The sequence below is a fragment of the Parasteatoda tepidariorum genome, chromosome 7, assembly GCF_043381705.1.
Source record: "Parasteatoda tepidariorum isolate YZ-2023 chromosome 7, CAS_Ptep_4.0, whole genome shotgun sequence".
Classification (NCBI taxonomy): domain Eukaryota; kingdom Metazoa; phylum Arthropoda; class Arachnida; order Araneae; family Theridiidae; genus Parasteatoda; species Parasteatoda tepidariorum.
The window spans coordinates 86615133-86635018 of NC_092210.1; the positions used below are offsets into that span (position 1 = coordinate 86615133).

Genomic DNA, 19886 nt, shown 5'->3' on the forward strand with positions numbered 1-19886 from the left:
TAACTATATATTAAGTCTTGGACCACAAAGCATCTTTTCTTGCTTCATTTTGCTTTTTGTGTGACAAAATTTGGTGTTTCATCAGCTTACGTTTTAGTTTTCATTTGGTGCAGTTTAACTTATCTCGTCTATTTTATAATTAATTTATCAATTCAATATGTAAATTGCAATCTCTCTCTATCATTATTACGTTTTTTAGATTTGGTTAGCATGCATTAAATTAGAATAGTTTTCATTCTTCGTTAAGTCACCTTCATCCAAGTAGCATTTTAATTAATATGCACGAAAGATTAAATGCTTAACTCAGCACAGATTATGATGGAAGTTCGAAATAAATTGAACAGAGGATTCATTCCTAATTTTGCATTGTTTTCTTGATCCCATTATAATTAGTAGGTTCAAAATGAATAAAGGAAGGCTATGATCCACGAAATTTTTAAATTACTTTTTTGAATTATGTCACTTATTCACCCAACTATGGGAGAAACTGGACGAAACCAGATTCATATAAGTCTAGAAAGATAGTCCAATTTAGTTATATGAGAATAAATTAGTGGAGCATGTGTGAAAAAGATGATTTAAATTTTATTTTGTTATGCCACTTGTTAGTGAATATATAATATGCTTTATTACATACTTTATAAAAGGCTTCAATGTTCTCTGAAAAATATTTTCTCCCAGAAACTCTCCGTATAATTGACTACTTATAGCTGTTTAGATTACAAAACAGTTTGCCATCCTAATTATAAACAGTTCGCCAACCGCTGTTTGAATTCTGATTTTTGCCATACAGCTTTGAGTACTGTACAATGGTTTTACCTTTTCTCAAATCATTTTAAAATTATTGAAGTTATACTTCTTATGCGACTTCCAACAAGGTTGCGTTAAACGTTTAACGCTACATTTTTATTGGCCGGGAAATCATGTGGTAGGATCTAGTTTTCCCTCATTCATTTCCATCTTGTTTTGGTTCTCACTAGCATAAAAATAATAAAAGTCATAAAAGTAATGTTTTTCTGTAAATATTTTTTTAGTTTGTTTTGATACACACATAGTTTTATAGGGTAGTATTTTTTTTTTCAAATTTAGTGAATAACAATTGTAAAAAATTAGTGAAAACAATCCCACGGACAATGCGACGGATTTAAGGTTATGTCAAGGTACGTCTCTTGTGAATATCAATTGATTCTTAGATTTTCTCTTCTGAAATTACATTATGATGCATTCACATACATTATTAATACAAATACATTTTCCAGGGCGAGACGATGAGGCAACCACAAGCACTTCCACTGGTTCAAGAGGTCCACGAGGGAAAAATGCACAATATTACCGTGATTACAGAGCACGGAAGCGAGCGGAGCTGGAAAAAGAGTCGTTGAATAGAACTAGTGATCCTTCTACGACTGCTGATTATTCTGCAATTAACGTCACATGTTGCGAAGTTTAACTTCTTCGGCGCGGAGGGACTCCACGCACTATTTTTTTTGCTATATTTGGTCTTACTTTTCAGCAATTATTTCAAGTTTTTGAACACTATATAAATAAAACTGCTATTCGATTTTACTATGAAAATGTACTAATATTGAAACTCTCTATCACAAAACTATTGTTTCTCTGCGAGTTTACCCAAAAGGACTCCTGAAATAATTATTCAGAAATAAGCAGGACAAATTTCTTTATCATTAAACACATGAATATTTACTGAATATTTCTACTTAAAACGTTTATTCTAGTGAGACTTCTCTGTCTCAGTGTCTTCAATCATCTATGCTTCAACTTGCCACATTCCTAGGGATTATGAGGGAGGGCCACTAAGGCTTGAACATTTTTTCTCTTAACATGTGTTTTCAATGTACATACTTTTTAAAGAAATACTTTTCTTCATAATAAAACACCAAACTATATCTTAACTATAACTATAAACTTACCTAACTATACTTTACCTATTACCTTAAACTATATAAAAGTGATCGAAATATGTATGCAACTGGGCAAGAGAAATTCACTAGTAATTTCAAATAAAAAAAGACATAAAATTTCTAGAAATCAAGACATTTCTATCAGATAGTAAGTAAAAATATTTCTAATACTTATATGAAACTCTTTTTATATATTTCAAATGTTACATTTTATACGTTTGCAATTTCTCAGGGATTGTTCATGTTGAATAGGAAGCTCAGAACATTCATGATCATAATAAATTTTATGCGTTTTTTGTACAAAGTTATATATATTTTTAAGCTATTATTTACGGTATATTAAACTATTTTTAAGTCTGTTTTATTTTTGAAATGCTTTGTTTATTATAAAATCCCTTAAAAATTTTTCATGATTTTTACTATTCTCTACATTTTTTAACGCTATGGAGTAAAATTTTTATTTTGACAAACCGCATTTCAAAGTCGATGTGTAATGAATCTGTTTCAAAATAAATGAAAATATTATAGGTCTCCATTTCATTTCAAAATGAATTAAAAATGCATCCTCAGTGAAAAGATGATTTTTAATTCAATTGATCCACAAACAAGATATCCGTATTATCAAAGACGGCTACATATGGAGGAATGTTGTAACTTGGACTGTAAATGGTACCTATTGAATCTTACAGAATACATATAGTTGTTAACCGTTACATTCGGCACAATTTTAGGAAGAGATATTATTTCAGGTTTTCATGGTTCATTTCATTAGCTAAACTATTTATTTTATTATTAGTATTACTATTATTTTTTTATTTAATGCATTTTGGTAGCTGATAAATTGTTTCACTAAAACTGTTGGAAAATAAAATAAATTTGGAATCAGAACTGCTGTAAATAATTTCCAAATGCTAAATTTTTAACAAAAAATATTTTTCTTCTATAAGCTTAAAGAAAGAAGGTGTATGAATTTTATATCTTGAGAAATTTTCAGTATTATACCTTGACAAGTTATTAAACAGACGTATTTCAATAAGGATTTCTCAACTCTCAATATAGTTAAATTTTTATGTCCCTAGTAAAGTTATAAAGTTTTGAAATATTACGATAAAATATGATATTATGTTTCTACTTAATTTTATTTTGTATTATGTCTCTGATTAATTTTATTTCTGTTGTCTCATTCAGGCTGCTTGAAATATATATTTTAAGTTCATGATCATTCAAATTAAATCAGCTTGTTTGAATTAAAAATAAAAATGAAGTCTCAAAATTGAGTATCATCAAAGTATGGTCAAAACTACCTGAATATGGTAAAATTTACCATGTTTCTGGCTTTAAAAGAGCAACAGAAAATTCTGTAATTTTTTACGAAGCACTCTGATAATTATTTTCGTAAATTTAACAATAAAATATGGTTTTATAATGTGTGAAAGAATTTCGAAAATGTGGTAAATTCTGGAATTTTATCACGATACTTTAGACCATTTGATAAAAACAACTTATTGGGTTAAATTTTTTCAGTATTTTGTTTCGTATTAAATACTTATTAATAAGAACTATAATTCAGAAGACCAGAATTTCCTGTAAACCGTTACCCTATGATGAGAAAAAATAACAAATGAATAGTTTTAATACCATATATTTTGGTTTTAATAGCCAGAATTTTGTTGTTTTTTTGTACAGAAATTTCATTACCATAGAGTACAGTAATTTCTCCAGAATTTATTTTCTCCGTACAATACATAGTGGTACACTATATTACACCTTGAGCCTATTTTCAATATTTTAGAGCAAATCTGATGTGTAAAACAGAATTCCTTCTCAAAAAATTGTATTAATGGACAAACACATTATTTGGAATTTTAGCAGTTGTATCGTAAAACTATATTTTATGCAGTTATTTTAGTAGAAATTTGAAATAAGTTGCCGTCTTATTTTAAGGATTTTTATATTCTCACAAGAAACGAAAATTGACTAATTAGTGAGACTTTCTAATAATAAAAATAGAGATCAACATCGAAAATTTTACATACAGTGAAGGTTTTAAAATATATTGCGCAATCCCGGGAACAACCAATTCTACACTCTAACCGTTATATTTTATGTCTTCAATTTAAAAATGCGAAAAAAATAATGTAAAAAACTAATTTCACCAGAATAAAAATTAGACGCATAAAATTAAGCGCATCAAACTCTGTAATTATCGAATCATAAAATTTAATTAATCATTTGACAAAGAGAACCCGAAACAAGTTGCATAAATATAATGTGCAATGCTTAATTTAATTGTTTGGTTTATATATTTATGTAACAAGTGTAAACACATGTTTAAGTACCTAAACGAGAGGTAGCCATTAGTAACATGATTCTAAAGATATTTTCGGAAGCTTCTTTCTCTTTTCGGGGTCATTAAATGGTAAATGAAATTCTCTATAAAAGAGAAAAGAATGGAAGTAAATTATGTTCTAGTTAGGTTAGCGGTGGAGATTTCCTAGATTAGAATTTAAGACTGTTTACAGCCCAAAGTCTCTTTATAATGTCTATTGAGCTAAAAAGCAGGACATGCCCTACATTTTAGAGGCTATTAAATAAAGTGCTCTTAATCATGCCTCGTTAATTAGGTTATTTTAGTCTAGCGCAATTTTTTATCCAAACTTTGACTCGCGGAGAAAATTAATAGATTATGTATAAATTAGTAAATAATTTTTACTTGTCCTGAAACAAAATTTTCTATTAAATATTTTAAAAGGGAATTAATTAGTTTGAATAAAATTACAAAAGGAGCTCGTTTATCTAAAGTATTCCATTTCGTCATTATATTTAATAATTAAAGTTTTATTTTTCAATGATAGTGTTAAATAGCATTTCATTTATTATGCTCATTTACGGAATCGTTTTTTGCCAAATAGGTACATATAAAGATATTTTATACCTGTTTGGTATAAAACAGGTATCAATTTATACAATATGATACCTATTTTATAGTTATATCTACTTGCACTATTGACCTACTTTTGGTACTCTTTAGATGCTTTTCCAAACAAAAAAACATTTGTACAAAGCAGCATTTAATTCCATGTTCTTAACTTTTTTTTTGTTTCTTTTTTTTTATATCCGTCATGAATATTTCAATGTTTTATCTTTCAAAAGTCATCGAAATGACTTCTCCCCATTCTTTTCGTACTACAGCTTAAAGGTTTTTAAACTATTTTCAAAGAAATTTATTAATTTAGTTGATAACTTTACAGGTGTACCATTAATTACAAAATTTTGGGAACCTAGATTTATTTATTTAACGTTTGCATTACTGTCTTCTTCTGTTTATTCATTTTTTTTTTCAAACTTCTTCTCGCCTACCATAGGCAATTTCATTTTCTTCCTAAATGTAATTTATGCTTCCTTTTTTCAATTATGTCATTGTAAATACGTATCTATGTTTAAATTTTTCATTTTGTCTATCGACAATGAAGCAAGTTCTTCATAATAAAACCAATGCAGAAACATAAATGTTTTTGTGCCTTTTCAAGTTATTTAGCTTTAATCAAACACCGCACAAAAGTATCCTTTCTTCATTTGGATACGATTACCATTTTTTTGCATTGATTCAAACTTCCTTTTGACTGTAAAAGGTGAGCTAAACAACACTGTCAGTAATGAAAAAAAACTAGACTAAATGATTAACACTTCAATGCAATATACTTCAGAAAAATTTAAAAACTTTACAAAATACTTAAATCTAAAATACTTCAAAAAAAGAAAAAAACTTATGCAAATAAAATAATAAAATCAAATAGTGATATTTAGTGGAAACTCCTTTGAATTTAAAAATGTTATGCTTAAAAATGAGAAGATAGTAATAGCCTATGTCGAAAATTTATCGTAAGACATCCTCTTGAAAATGAAGTGCAATTAATTGTGGATACAACAGTTTCATCCTACTTTTGATAATTATTACTATTATTTTTTTTTGCTATTCGTAAACTCGAAGTCTTAAACATATTTATGTTTATTCATATTGTAGTAAATATATCTTTTTTTGGAATAATTTGGAAATCTACTGCTCAAGAATTATAGCCTCAATCTGAGAAATTTAGTCCCGAAAGTTCGGTCAGAATTTGCACCCCTTTATGTTAATTTCACTCTTTGCGTACTTTGCCGCTTCTCGAGAATATTTTAAGCTAATCAAAAAAATCTTGCTTGCAATTAATTTCAGTTATCTAAAAAAAATTCCATGCAAAAAATTATTTTTAATAATTATATATTATTTTGTATTGTGTTATTTGATTATAGTTCAAAAAAATGCTAATTCAAATTATATCAACTTAAAATTTTCTCTAGAAGTTCTATTTTCTTCCGAAATCTTAAAATATTTGCAATTTTTTCATTTTGTTTTAAATATCTATAGATTTTCGGTAGAGACTTTTGTTAGATGTTTCAAAGATCTATCTTTCCTTTTTAAACATGTGTGTAATTTTGACAGCTTTGCTATCAGAATCAGTTGGACTCGTTACGGACTATTGTGGAAATATTATAGTTTTCCCCCGGAACTTGGGCTAATTTCTAAAATCTTCTAAAAGAATAATTCTGAAAGTTTTTGACCTATTCTCCCCAAAAAATTTTAGGAGTTTATTCTGAAGATTTTTGATAGATTTTCTTTGGAAGTAATGTATGCTGATAATTTAACATCTGTAGGAAATCCCAAGGTTTAAAAACAGAGTCAAATACCTTTAGATTTCTTACAGAATTATTTTAAAAATAATCTTCATATTATTTTCTAGGAGGGGATAATGACCTTTTTTAATAATAGATTGAAATCAGTATTTTACATTATTTCTTTTAATTTCTAAGAATTAGTTGAATAATAAGAAATTCGCTTATTAATAAGCTTACTTAATGTTCTTTCAATGGGGAAAAACTTTATCGGCATAAATTTTCTAACAAACAAAAGAAAAAAATTGCACACTTCTAATGCTTTTAAAAGAATCACTACCTATTTATAAAACAAAATATTTATCAAAATTAATAAGCTTTATGGTTCTGATGAAGTTTCAAAAGAACACAGTAAACAGAATTTTTTCATATGCAAATAATAACTTTTTTTTTAAAATTCTTATATCTAAGAATTCCAAGCAAAATTAGCTTTTGAAGAATGAATTTCTTTTATGATTAGCATTCAATCTTTTGAAAGTTATTTTTTTTCCTTTGAAAAAAAAGTTGCAATATATGAAAGGAACGCCAGATGTTATCTTTATAGAAAACCGAGATTTTTATTAATAGGTTAATAAAAAGTAAATAGCTTAATAAAAAAAGCATATTTATCATTATTTAAAGGAATGCTTTCTTTTAAAGTTGTTAGCTTTAATTATAAAGTCAGCATTATTTTCTTTGATCCTTTGGTTCAGTTTTTAGATATTAACAATTTTATGTCGATCTTTTAAATTGAAAAAAAAGAGAAATACTAAAAGAATTGGTCTTTTCCTATGGCTTACCTTTATAGGATTCCATACTTAATGCTTGGTGATATCATGGAAATTAAGCAACCTAAATAATAAACTTATTAATAATAATACTATTATTAAAACTTTTACAAAAAAATTAAATATTATAACAACTATAAAATGGCAAATATTTGTTACCTAAAAAAAAGGAACTGCATTAAATGGTACATAATTTGGAAGTATCAGTTTTGGAAGTTATTTATTAAGAGACTGTGCTTATTAAGTGATTTTTGATATGTAAAATAAAATGTTTAAAAAAACCATTTATTTTTTCCTTTTAATAATATTGAGTGTATTTTATTGCAACTTACATATACCAGAAATTAAATATTTCATAATAAAAAAGATTACGTGGCAACCATATTTACCCAGTGATGAAAAAAATGTAAAATGATTGTTGTATAATGACAATAAAAATTAATTGATCTGTACAGGTAATTTTTCAGAATCAAAATTTACAATTAAGGAAAATCGTATGTTTAATAAACTTAAACTTATTTGTTTGCAAAAATTTTATTTCAAAAAATTAAGCCACAAATATGAAAAACTTTACAGGTTTCCGTTATTTTTCCTTTTATAATTTCACGAATAAAATTTCATTGAAAACTAAAGTTATTGAGACTAAATATATCAGACAGGTTTTCAGTAAGTGTTAATATTTGCGATGCATAAGAGTTTTTGAAATCAAAAGTGAACAAGTTGAATAAAAAGGATACCCTTATTTGAAACCAAAAGAAATCAACATGGACATTGTATTATGTCCCATGTTTTAGATAGCCGGTCTATACCTTTGATGTAGAAATATTGTGATTGATTCTGAAGAAATTCCTGCACAGCTATTTTTATTCCATTGTCTGAATGAAAAGTGGCCCCTCTAATGTTATGTTAAGTGACCTAATGATGTGGAAGTCACTGGGTGACATTTCCGTATTGTACTGCAGGTGTTTTCACACTTACCAACGGAAATTTTGTAAAGCCATTTGGGTTTCACAGACGACGTGTGGGCAGGCATCATCATGGAGAAGGATCACTTGTTGTGTGAGAAGGCTTGGTATTTTTATTTCTGTTGTTTTTCGAAGTTTTATCAGAGTATTGTATTGAATTGATATTACTCTCTTGGGGCAGAAAATCAATAAAGAGTGGTCTGCAGCAATCAAAGAAAAATAAAAGTCTCTCTTTCCATGTTGACATCAGCGCTTTTCTTTTACTTGGTAGAAGAAATGATGTTTGTTTAAAGTGAGTACTCGCTTTCTTCGGGTGTGTAGGAGTGGCATCCTTCCCGCCATCCTTTATCTTTGCCATAATTCACGAAAAGTTTACATCATTTGTTTACAACCGTTTGACAAAACAGTGCACGCCATAGACTGCCACTTCAGCACTGGACATCTGCATTACTGGACATCTGCATTACTGGACATCATCACTGGACATCTGCATTACACTCTCATCTTCCGCAATCAGAAACAGTATTACCATGAGTTGTTCCAATATGGGCGTATCCACGTATAGACTTTTTTATATAACGGTAGACACTAAACGTATCGTTCTTCGACATAGAAGGTACCGGAAATGTTGCGCATTTAACGTTCCCTGGTGTGCACCTTGTAACCTAAGCAACGCAGGTGAGCAATAATACCCACACCACTCTACCAGAGATGCCAGTTTATAGGGTGGGAAACGTTCACACATCACGCACACAATAGAGGAGAACACACAGAGAGAAGCATCCATACTCTGAGAGGCATTCGAACCCGCAACCATTAGCTTTGCAGTCAGGCACGCTAATCGCTCGGCGATCTGACAAGCAGCAAGACTTTACTTACGACCAGTAGCACACACTGTAGCATATACAGCTTCCACTGTTGAACCCCTATGCAGTAGAGTGGACATTGGATCTTGTCTTGTTGCTCTGTAATGGCCCGAAAGCTCTTGCAGATTCACCTGATATGGTATTGATAGAAGCTAATGAAAATGTGGCTTGGAATTACGGAACATGTATGCAGTACACGCTTCCCACCAACCTTTATATCTCTGTTTGGTGGCGTTACTCATGCTGCAGTCATTCTGATGCAATCGTACATGTCAACTTTTCATTTGGGCAACCCTTATATTGTGTGGTTATATGTATTATGACCACTATATGTGTAAAAACAGGTTATTTTATTTATTTATTTTTTATATTCTTTCCAAAATATACATCAGGGGACGCATCCCAGTAAAAAAAGTTCTCTATTTTAAAGGAAATAACATGGCATTGCTGCTTTAAGACATCTGGTTGGAATAGTGAAAACGGTATTTGCTTCGTCATAATACTTTAAAAAATCATTTTAGAGGTAAGTTCTTATTTTAATTATTATTTTTCTTTAGAAGATAATCGTCTGTTTTGCATTAAATTTCATTTTTTTTATTCCTGCAACGGTTTTTTAAAGCAATCAAAAAACAAGGCGGTAATTATGTTTTAACTTTCACACCACATTCTTAATAAGTTATCCAGTCATTAAAAGTGTCAGTTATTTTTACCAATTTATAATAGCTTTAAATAATTTACAATTGTTTTTCCCAATGCGAATTTCCAAATTGCTTTAAAAGCAACAAAATTATATTTGTAAAATGTGCCGTTAGCCACATTGTTAAAATTTGCTGATCACTGTCGGGATGATGCTGATTATCAAGAACCTAATTATTATTCTATTATTTCCTTTAATAATTACTTTGTACATTGATCAAAAAAAATCAGTTCTTTCAAAATGAGATAACGAAAAATTAATAAAAAATCAATTTAAAATGGAATAATTTCCTTTGAATAATTTCGAAAATATAATGAATAAATTATTTTCAGAAACTAACTTTATGATGTAATTTTCGTACTTTTTTTCTTTTAAAAAACATTTATATCAAAACCATTCATAATAAATTTATAGAAGCTATCTGAAATATTTACGATCATATGGTACATGCTCAGTTTTGTTTAAATTTAAAAAAAAATTATTCTTTTCGAAAGGCAATTTTTTTAATGATTTAAAAATAGTACTTTGCTAAATAGGCTACTTTGTTAAATAGGATAATAAGTAAATAACGATATTTCTAATTGTCAATTTTTTATTTTTGATACCAATTAAGAACATGCAAGAAAGCTTGTTTGGAAAAAAAATAATTCATGAAATTCACACCTACCATCAATGAAGTTCGAAAAAAGATTGCGTCTACAACTTTCCAAACCAAAGAATTTAATCTTATTATATAAGGAGCAAACAATTCTGTTAAAATCATCGTACTGTATGGTAATGACATTTCTGGTAAAAAAAATGAATAAAAAAGACAATAATTCTTTGATTTAAATCTAAAATATACGGTATTAAAAACATTCATTTGGTAAACGTGAAGTTAGTATGGTAACTGTTTACGAGAAATTCTGGTTTTCAAAATTATAGTTCTTATTACTATGCATTTAGTAAAAGCTACGAAACTGAAAAGTAAATATAATCGAATAAATAGTTTTGACTCTATGATCTTACAAAATTACAATATTTCACCATATTTACACATTTTTGTCACATCTTATGAAACTATACTTAATTAATAGTTTTATCAAAATCACTACCAAATGCTTCGGTAAAATTTTCGAGCTTCATGGTGTTCCCATGTAGCCAGAAACATTGTAAATTTCAATATCTGCTGGTGGTTTGGTACCATATTTTTTTTTCTATGCGGAACAACTTACAATTTTAAAGCAATTTTTTTTGCACATCAAGAAACTCAATTCCTTCTCTATTCTAAAATAATCTTACAAGTTTTGATGTAAGCATCGAAACGTGTGAGCAATTTTAAACTATTGAAATACATTTATTTGGGAATATTAAAGTAGCCTCTTATTTATTTTACCTTCTAAATAAATTGTTTATCCTTTCTAATTTTATTCGATGCATTTTAATCTACTTTAGTAATCGAACAAAATAAATACATAGAATTGTAAAGCTCGAATGAACTTCAAAACTAAATATTTGTGTTTATTGTAAATTTTTATGATATAAATTAATAAAATACCTTTTTACCCGATAATAATCGTAAAATGACGACAATAATAACAACCATTATACACAAAAATATTTTTTATACATTTTTACATATGATTCTGAATTATTTTAAGTTATTAATTTTTCACTATATATATACTATTACTAGAGACAAAACTAATTAGATTTATAAAAAAGCAGAAGTCCTTATTTAATCACATTTTCTCCATGAGAACAGATCCTATTATACTATCTAATATTTTCTGAAAATAGTTAGCAACGTAGTACAGAGAGTATAATTAAGGAAACATAATTATATCATTCTTTTTAATCATGCCTACAAATTATATCCAGAAAGAGATCATTTTTCGCATTATAAAGCTTTTCTTTCTTCTTAATTGGGAAGTTTTTTTTTTCCTGTGTAAGCTATTAGGAAAAAGTAAATGGAATTAACAGATATCTCCACAAAGATCAGAAAAATAATAGTTACATATTTCAAGATACTAATTCTGATTAAAGTATCACTTGAAAATTTTTTAAAATATGCCATAGCAATAAAATGCAAACGATTTTCAGTTATTTTTAAAGCGTCAAAAAAGAAAATACAACTTCTAATTTTTTTGGAAAGTAGTTAAATTATAATTCAGCGCTTATCCGACTAAAATTATGAAAAGGAATTTTGAAAAACTTACACAGTTGTAGTTGACGTAGTCATGTTATTTGAATACCCAAGAAATAATAACACTTTAAATAGCCGTATAGCTTCACTTTTAATAGCGTAGGTAGAAAAGATACAAGATGGAGGGCAAAATTGACTTTTAGATGCATGGATTTAGGTGAATTCAAACATTTGAAATATCTAAAAGAAAAAACCGTGCTTATCCGGGTAAAATGATAGAGTTAAATTTTAAAATAATTGCAGAGATAGAGTTGATGTGATCTAGCTCGAAAACAATAACATTAATTTCGCTTTTAATGGCTCTAGCCAGAAAAGGAATAAGATGAGATAGAGTGAATTTCAGAACGTGATTAGATGAGATAGAGATTTTAGTGAATTATTTATGCGAGCTAAAACTTTACAAAGCACTTAGAGGAAAAAAAAAGGTTTTTTGTCAATAACACAAGTCAAAAAGAGAGTTATAAAAATGTAAGTAAATTTTAAAAGAAAAGTATTAATATGTATATCTATAATATATTATATAGTATATATATANCTTTATAAACTTGAACTCTTCGAGGATGTCATGTTCGAGGTTCGGTGGGTGAGCAGGAGCATTGTCGAGGATGAGAAGGACTTGCCTGGCCGTTCCTCGTATCTCAAATGTCACTCGTATCTCAAAACAAAACTTCGCTCGCTCGACAGCTCGTATCTCAAATAACTCGTATGTTAGGGCACTCGTATCTCGAGGTACCACTGTATATATATATATATATATATATATATTTGCCCATTCAGCAAAATTTGACTATGCACCCTAAAATTTTTCAATTCCAGGTTATTGATAATTTTATTATTGTTTATGTCAGAACGGTGTTAATTAATTCGAAAATTAAGTGAGTTACTGGTTTGTCAAACATATTTCAAAAATTTCTGTCAAATTTATCAAAAATTTCTTTGTTAACTAAATTTAGATTTTACCATGAGCAAACAATTTTGGCCAAATCAGTGGCAAAAAATCGTCTAATAATTCATAAAGAATTTTTAAAGTATTTTTTTTCCATTAAGTATCAAAAAATATCTCTAAAAGCATCTATATTAAAATTTCATAATTAAAATTCTCTTTTTTAATTATTAAATTTGAATTATACAGTATTAACTTCCAGGATTAAACTCCAGTATTAACCTATAGTATAGTAACCTTGCGCACATCAAACTAACAAATCAAACGTTCTTCTATACTTCAATAGGAACGAGTCATAAAATGATCCCGTCATCCTCTATTTAAACTCCTATTTTCATATTTTATAATCTGGCAGACTTGTTTCGAAAATATTTTAAATATTTGTTGAAAGATTCTGGTTAGTGTAAGTCTATATGAATGTATGAAATCGTTACTTGCTTTATATATTACATTTTGTGTTTTAATAAGTTCTCCTTACTTCATTAAAATCAAATAATTATTAAAATATGTTTTTAGAATTATGTCAGTTTAACGTGCAGATAAATAACGAAAAAATGTTAATGACGTTTCAATATCGAAACTCATTTAAACAACACTCAGCAACTTACCCAAAATTAAGTAATTGAATTGGCAGTTTTGAGACTGAGCATTTAAAAAAAAGGAGTATATGTTGTTTCAATTTTAAGCATGCCACTATACTCAATCATGATGGCAAGGTGTTCTCAAATTCGAATATATTTGTTTCGGAGCTATTTTGAGTATGTAACATTATCAAATTTGACAAACTTTTGCTCTATTTTGAGCAACCCTTTATTATAGCGTGATGTATTTAAATGGAGTGCATGCATAATCTTTCATTTGGTTTCTTTCATTTTCAAAATACCTTTTGCTAAAAATTTATTTAAAAGTGTTTATTAAAAGTTCCATTAGAAAATTTGGGAAATTTAGGAATTTAGAAATTTTTGATTATTTAAGAAATAAATATTTTAATTGAAAATAATTGCGTCTTATCCGATCCCCTGACTAAGGCTCTAAGAATTCCTTTTTTTTTATATCTTGTATATAATGTATTACTTCGTTATTTTTCATGCTAATCATTTAAAATTCCTCCATAAGAACCATATTTTTATAAGAACTCTTAAGTATACTCTTAATACACCTCTTTCCACCTGTTCGCAAAAAATAAACCGATGTTTGTGAAAATTGCAACACCATGAAAGAATCGTCATAATTAAATTAAATTTAATACACAGTTGAGTGGTAGTGGTACAAATAAATGATTAAACTTTCAAATCAAACAAACAATCACAAGCGATCAAAATCAGCATTTTGTGTAGCCTCCACGAGCCGCAATAAGTGCTTCTACACGACGTGGCATGGAGTAAAGCAAATTTTGAATGTCTGTCTGAGGAAGAGCATTCCATATTGTTTCTATGCGTACCCAAAGTTCGTCTGTAGAAGCAACAGGACGAGGATCACGAGCGAGACGCCGACCAACGAAACCCCACACATGTTCAATCGGCGACATATCCGGGGAATACGCCGGCTAAGGAAGAAGTTGTACCTGTCGCGATGCAAGGAAGGATTGAACAGTCCTAGCAATATGAGGGCGGGCATTGTCCTGCTGAAATACAGCACCTGGCAAGGCTTGAAGGAAGGGAACAGCTTGAGGCTGTAGAACGTCGCTGATGTACCGGTTGCTGTTCAGATTACCCACAATTCGTAGCAATTGAGATCGTCCATGATATGATATGCACCCCAGACCATAACTCCGGGTGTTCGTCCACTGTGGCGTTCGATAACGCACTCCTGAAGGTGGTGTTCACCGGCATAGCGTCTGACACGAATGCGGCCATCATTGTAGCACAAAATTGAAGCGATATTCGTCAGAAAACACGACACGCTGCCAATCAGCACGCCAGTCCCTATGCTGGTTGGCTCATTGCAGCCGCAGGCGGCAATGGTTTAGCGTGAGGGGGATCCTGTATAAAGGAGTCCTTGCGCGTAGTCCACACTGCAGCAGACGTCTACGAATTGATGAAGCACACAATGAAACACTTGTAGCTATTGACCACTGTGCTGCCAGTTGTCTAGAGGGAGCCGTACGGTCCATCAGCGCCATGCGGACCAGGTGCCTACCATCGAAAGCTGACGTGACATTTCGGGTTCCACTCCCAGATTTCCGAGTTGTCTGACACTCGTCCATCCACTGCTTCCAAACACGCTTTGCTGTGCTGCTGTTACGCTGCACACAAACGGCTACTTCACGATAAGACAATTCAGCTTCACGAAGGCCGATGATTCTCCCCTGCTCAAACTCCGTAAGTTGTTGAAATCTCGCTCTTTTTCGTCGAAGAGGCATAAGTAACGACTAAGCTAAGGTTTACCACAAGCAGATAACCACCGATAACCATAGACTCCTTGCTACAGCCGTCTATTTATTCGGATCCATCAGCCGTTCAGAGGGCGCTGCTCGGCATACGCATGCGCTATGGATCTGAAATTCTAATCATTTGCATATCATGTTCTACTTTGCATTTCCTGAAAATTTCAGCTCACTCGCATAAGTTCTTCATGGTGTTGCAATTTTCACAAGCATGAGTTTATTTATAGTATTATATTCGATGCAGGCAAAAAAGTCAGCTATAATATATCCCTTTAATATCGGTTTCCTATATTACATATCTATACAGGGTAAAACACATCAATATCGACTTTAGTTACAGGAAACACAAATGCAAAAATTATGAATGGCTTTAGTTAATAGTTTAGCCATTAATTTCTTTTCGCTGAATTTTTTTTAAAATTTTTTTTATACCAAATTATAATTCATGCTCTATGAAAAATATAGAAGTGTAAACCAACGACATGATTGTAAGTAACTGCATCTAAACTTACAACTTAACTGCGTAAGTTCTAATCAACTATTTATATCAGTTTTAGATTGCTTAGTTTTGGTTCCAATAGCAAATAAAGAGGAAATTAATACTTGAATATTTAATAAAATCATTCACCATTTCAAATAGATACTTGTTATAAATTAACCAAAGTAAATACCATTGTTAGTATAAACGTTTCATAAAACGGTTAGGAAACTACTGTTTTTAAAATAATATAAAAAGCTGCCTCCTAAACTTTTTTTCAAATTTATTTAGTTATCCTTTTACAAAAACATTATTTAAGTAGTGAAATTTTAAGTGCATATGGTAAAAAAAACTAAATAATAATTATGTGTTGAAATAAATATAAGAAAATTATATCTTTAGTATGCAGTAGCCAGCAGTTTTTCAGACGCATCACGCTTAAACCAAGAAAAACAAAATTCTTTCAATAAAAAGTTTTTTTATTAATAATAAATTTTTATTATATTTTCTAACTGTAAATTAATTTTATTTCTAATTTTCAAACAAGGATATTTTTTTTAATTTAAAAACTAAAAAATTAGCAAATATTTTAAGTTGAAACACACTTCAATTTAACCTAGGAACATCTTTGCAAAGCTAATGCTTAATAACTGGTTCTCCATTAACCAATAACGAAACTTTTGAATTAGTAAGTTAGTTATTAACAAATTTGCAATTATTACAAAATATTGCATGCCAAAAACCTAAAAATTTTAAATACAATTAAGAAAGTTTGTCAGAAAATATACATCAAAATTGAATTGATCATGTCGGTGAAATGGTGGTTCCAGTGACACAAGCTGTGGACGAAAGGATCGTTTCGGTAACACGAGCTGTCGGCGTAATGATTGTATTGGCGAAACGAGCTGCAAATGAAATGAGCTGTCTGGGTAATAATCATGACTGCAAAACGAGCATTAGGCGAAATGATCTGTCGGAAAAGTAACCATTTCGGCGTTATGAGCATTGGTAAAATGATTGTGCCTATGTGAGATTTTATGATTTGGAGTGGGCAGTATTATTTGTAGGTCAAGTGATTGTCTGCGGTATGAACTAAACCCTCCACTATATTCAATTAAATCAATTCGATACAAAAAAATCCTTCTGATGAGTAAGCATTTTTGTCATCAATAATTTTTAATTTTGAGACTCAAAATAGTTTTGAGCTCTGAATAGTTTTATTCTAGTGAGTGATCGAAAGTTTGAGTACTTATTCTAATTTTTACTTTAAGAGTGTGTTTCATTTTTGAGAACATTTTAAGTGACTAAAAAGTGTTGCAAAAAATTATGAAACTCATCCATACAGTGATAATCCTATGCAATTCAAACTTGCTCAATTTTTCAATTTATCGTTGTTTTTTTTACATAATGGAAGAAAAACAGTGCATTGCTAAATATAAAATTTGTATAATATTCAAAATTAATTAATTTTATATGCAAAATTAATTAGCAGATTTGATTAAAATTGACTCAGGTTAAATTTAGGGTAACGTAGCTTAAAAACACGAGAAATTTGGAGCAGAAATGTACAAAACATTTATCAGTTAATTAAACAACATGAACACACTTTAATAAATGATTACTCAACTTTCGCGAAATGTTTCGTTTTTTTAAAGAACTCATTTCCTGGAAAAGTCTCCAAGCAAGGATTTCGTCAAATTTTGTCAAAAAAAAAATCAGGGAAAGGTTTTAAGCAGAAGATCGATCAACAGAATTGATAAGGGAATATATTGGTTGCATAACATTCTGCGATAATTATTTACATAACATTTACAATAAATCAAAGTTGAAAGTTTTTTCTCAGAATCAGCTTTCATGTATATAAACCGTTTTTCTTTTCTTTTCTCCTTATAGTAACGTCTAATATTCAATATTGTGAGTTACATAAAAAAAATTACTTGATAGAAACCAGTCTTCTATCTTTGCTAAGTAGGGAAAATATGAAATGCACGAAAGCCCATTCCATCCAGTCTAAAATAATCAATGAAACAACTTTAGAAACTTGATAAAAATCATTATCTAAATAAAATAATACATAGGCATTGCTTTTCTTACTTCATAAAAATTAAACTTTAAGATAATTTTGTGCTGTCTTCTTGGTGAAGAAAAATTGACAAATGAGAAAAATCCATGTTTAATATTGCAATTGTGTTAACAAAACTGAACTACGAAAATCTTAAACAGGCTTTAAATTAAAATGTGTCAAACACTACTATGGTTAACACTGTAGCAATAAAACTATTCTTACACTATATCTATTCATTCTGGATTTATCTCCAAAAGTGCAAATAATTCAAGATTTATTCTCTGGTCGAAAACAAATTATCTTCTTCCCAAATTCAGCTGTTCTTTTAACCCTTATCAAGTATTGTCGAATGTTATACATGGCCTTTCAGTTCTAATAATACTGAATTAAGTTCAATAGGGTGTTTCTTTTGCAGATGTTATCTTTCTAGAGAAAGCAAAAGATCTTAAAGCCTTCCAATGGATCTCACTGGATACGAAAGAGCAGGGATTTTTCATGTTTGTCACATTGGAGCATAGAAAAGGTATTTCCGTTGTTAACTAAAGGAGAAAATAAGATAATGAAATCACAAATATATATGCGATGTATTTTTAGTAAGGATTGATTAATTATAATTATTGCGGTTTCATATAATATTTTACCAAATTTATAGTTTGCACAAATTATCCAATAAAATTTAAACTGTGAGATGAAAGATACACTGTAAGAATATAATTCTACAATTATGGTAAATTAACCGGCAGTAGTACATCAATCAAGTTAACCGTAAAGTTTAAGGTAAAGAATTTTTTTTTCTTTACGATATTGAAACCGTTTACAACTTATGATGAAATAACCGTATAGTTTTGTATTCATGGTTTTTAACCATTAAAACAATACGGTTTTTTAACCATTTACAACTAGCAAAGTCCCGAAGTGGACTGATCGTTAAGACACGCTACCCAGCAGATCACCGAAGTCAAGCATCACTGGCTACGGTCAGTGTGCGGTTGGGTGACCACTTATATCAGTCGGCGTAGGGACCGAGGGTGTGCGGTATTGGTCTTCGTTAAACTGTGCTACCGTAAAGTGCTCGACTTCACGCGCAGGTCGTCGGGCTACCGAAGCGGGGGTGCCATCCCCTCCTCAGAGGATCAAAATTGTGATGGCATGTCTGCGGATCATCCTCCGGGATGTTTCCCAGATCGTCGCCAATAGCCCATTGTGCAGCTCTAGTGCAACTTAAATTAACAACAACAACAACTAGCAAAGTTTTGAAACCATAAAAACGAAATTTTATTTGATATTGGAGCTTGACTTTTAGTTAGGTCATGGACATTTGAGTTGGGATGTGGTTGAATTGTGTTTTATTAAATAACCGTGTAATTGTTGTTTCACTTATAGCAAGAGATGGGAAATACTAGACGATTTTCGCTTTGTGGTGCTTTTATCTATGCGTGAAAGATATTATATTATTCTAATAGTCCAGGGTGACAAACTGAAGAGGGCGGGGCACTCGTACTCTTCATATGTTAAAGTGAATGGAGGAAATATTGTTGTACCATTTTATTTATAGCTATTTGACTGTTGTTTTATTATGGCAAAATAGCAATGAAATAAATTATTATTCAACTATATTTTCTAAAACGTTTCTAACGGCTTAAAGTGATCCAAAATGTTCGTTCCAACTCTGATGTGCTATAACACTTCATGGCTTCATATATTTACTACAAAAATGCTTTATGTCTTCAGTTATTTATCTAATACCAACTTTTTTTAGGAGAATTTAAATTTGATTGACTGGTAGCATCTCTGCATCAAAAACTGGGTTTCTTCACGAATTGGCTTTTAAATTTACGTGCTTTGGATCTTGTTAAAGTTGCAGCATAGATATGAATTTATTAATAGCCTTGTAAAATT

The 19886-nt window shown here is 29.9% G+C and overlaps 1 protein-coding gene across 1 annotated transcript; it reads right to left on the reverse strand.

Annotated features, from left to right (window-relative positions):
• Positions 1-14997: 14997 nt before the first annotated feature.
• On the reverse strand, positions 14998-15420 carry LOC139426120 (uncharacterized). Its single transcript, XM_071183836.1, has one exon. It carries the CDS (start codon positions 15418-15420, stop codon positions 14998-15000), a length of 423 nt encoding a protein of 140 aa, XP_071039937.1.
• Between the last annotated feature and the right edge of the window lie 4466 nt (positions 15421-19886).

What these genes read in the sequence shown, in the direction of transcription:
- LOC139426120 (XM_071183836.1), bottom strand. Translation starts at nt 15,420, where the DNA reads ATGCCTCTTCGACGAAAAAGAGCGAGATTTCAACAACTTACGGAGTTT.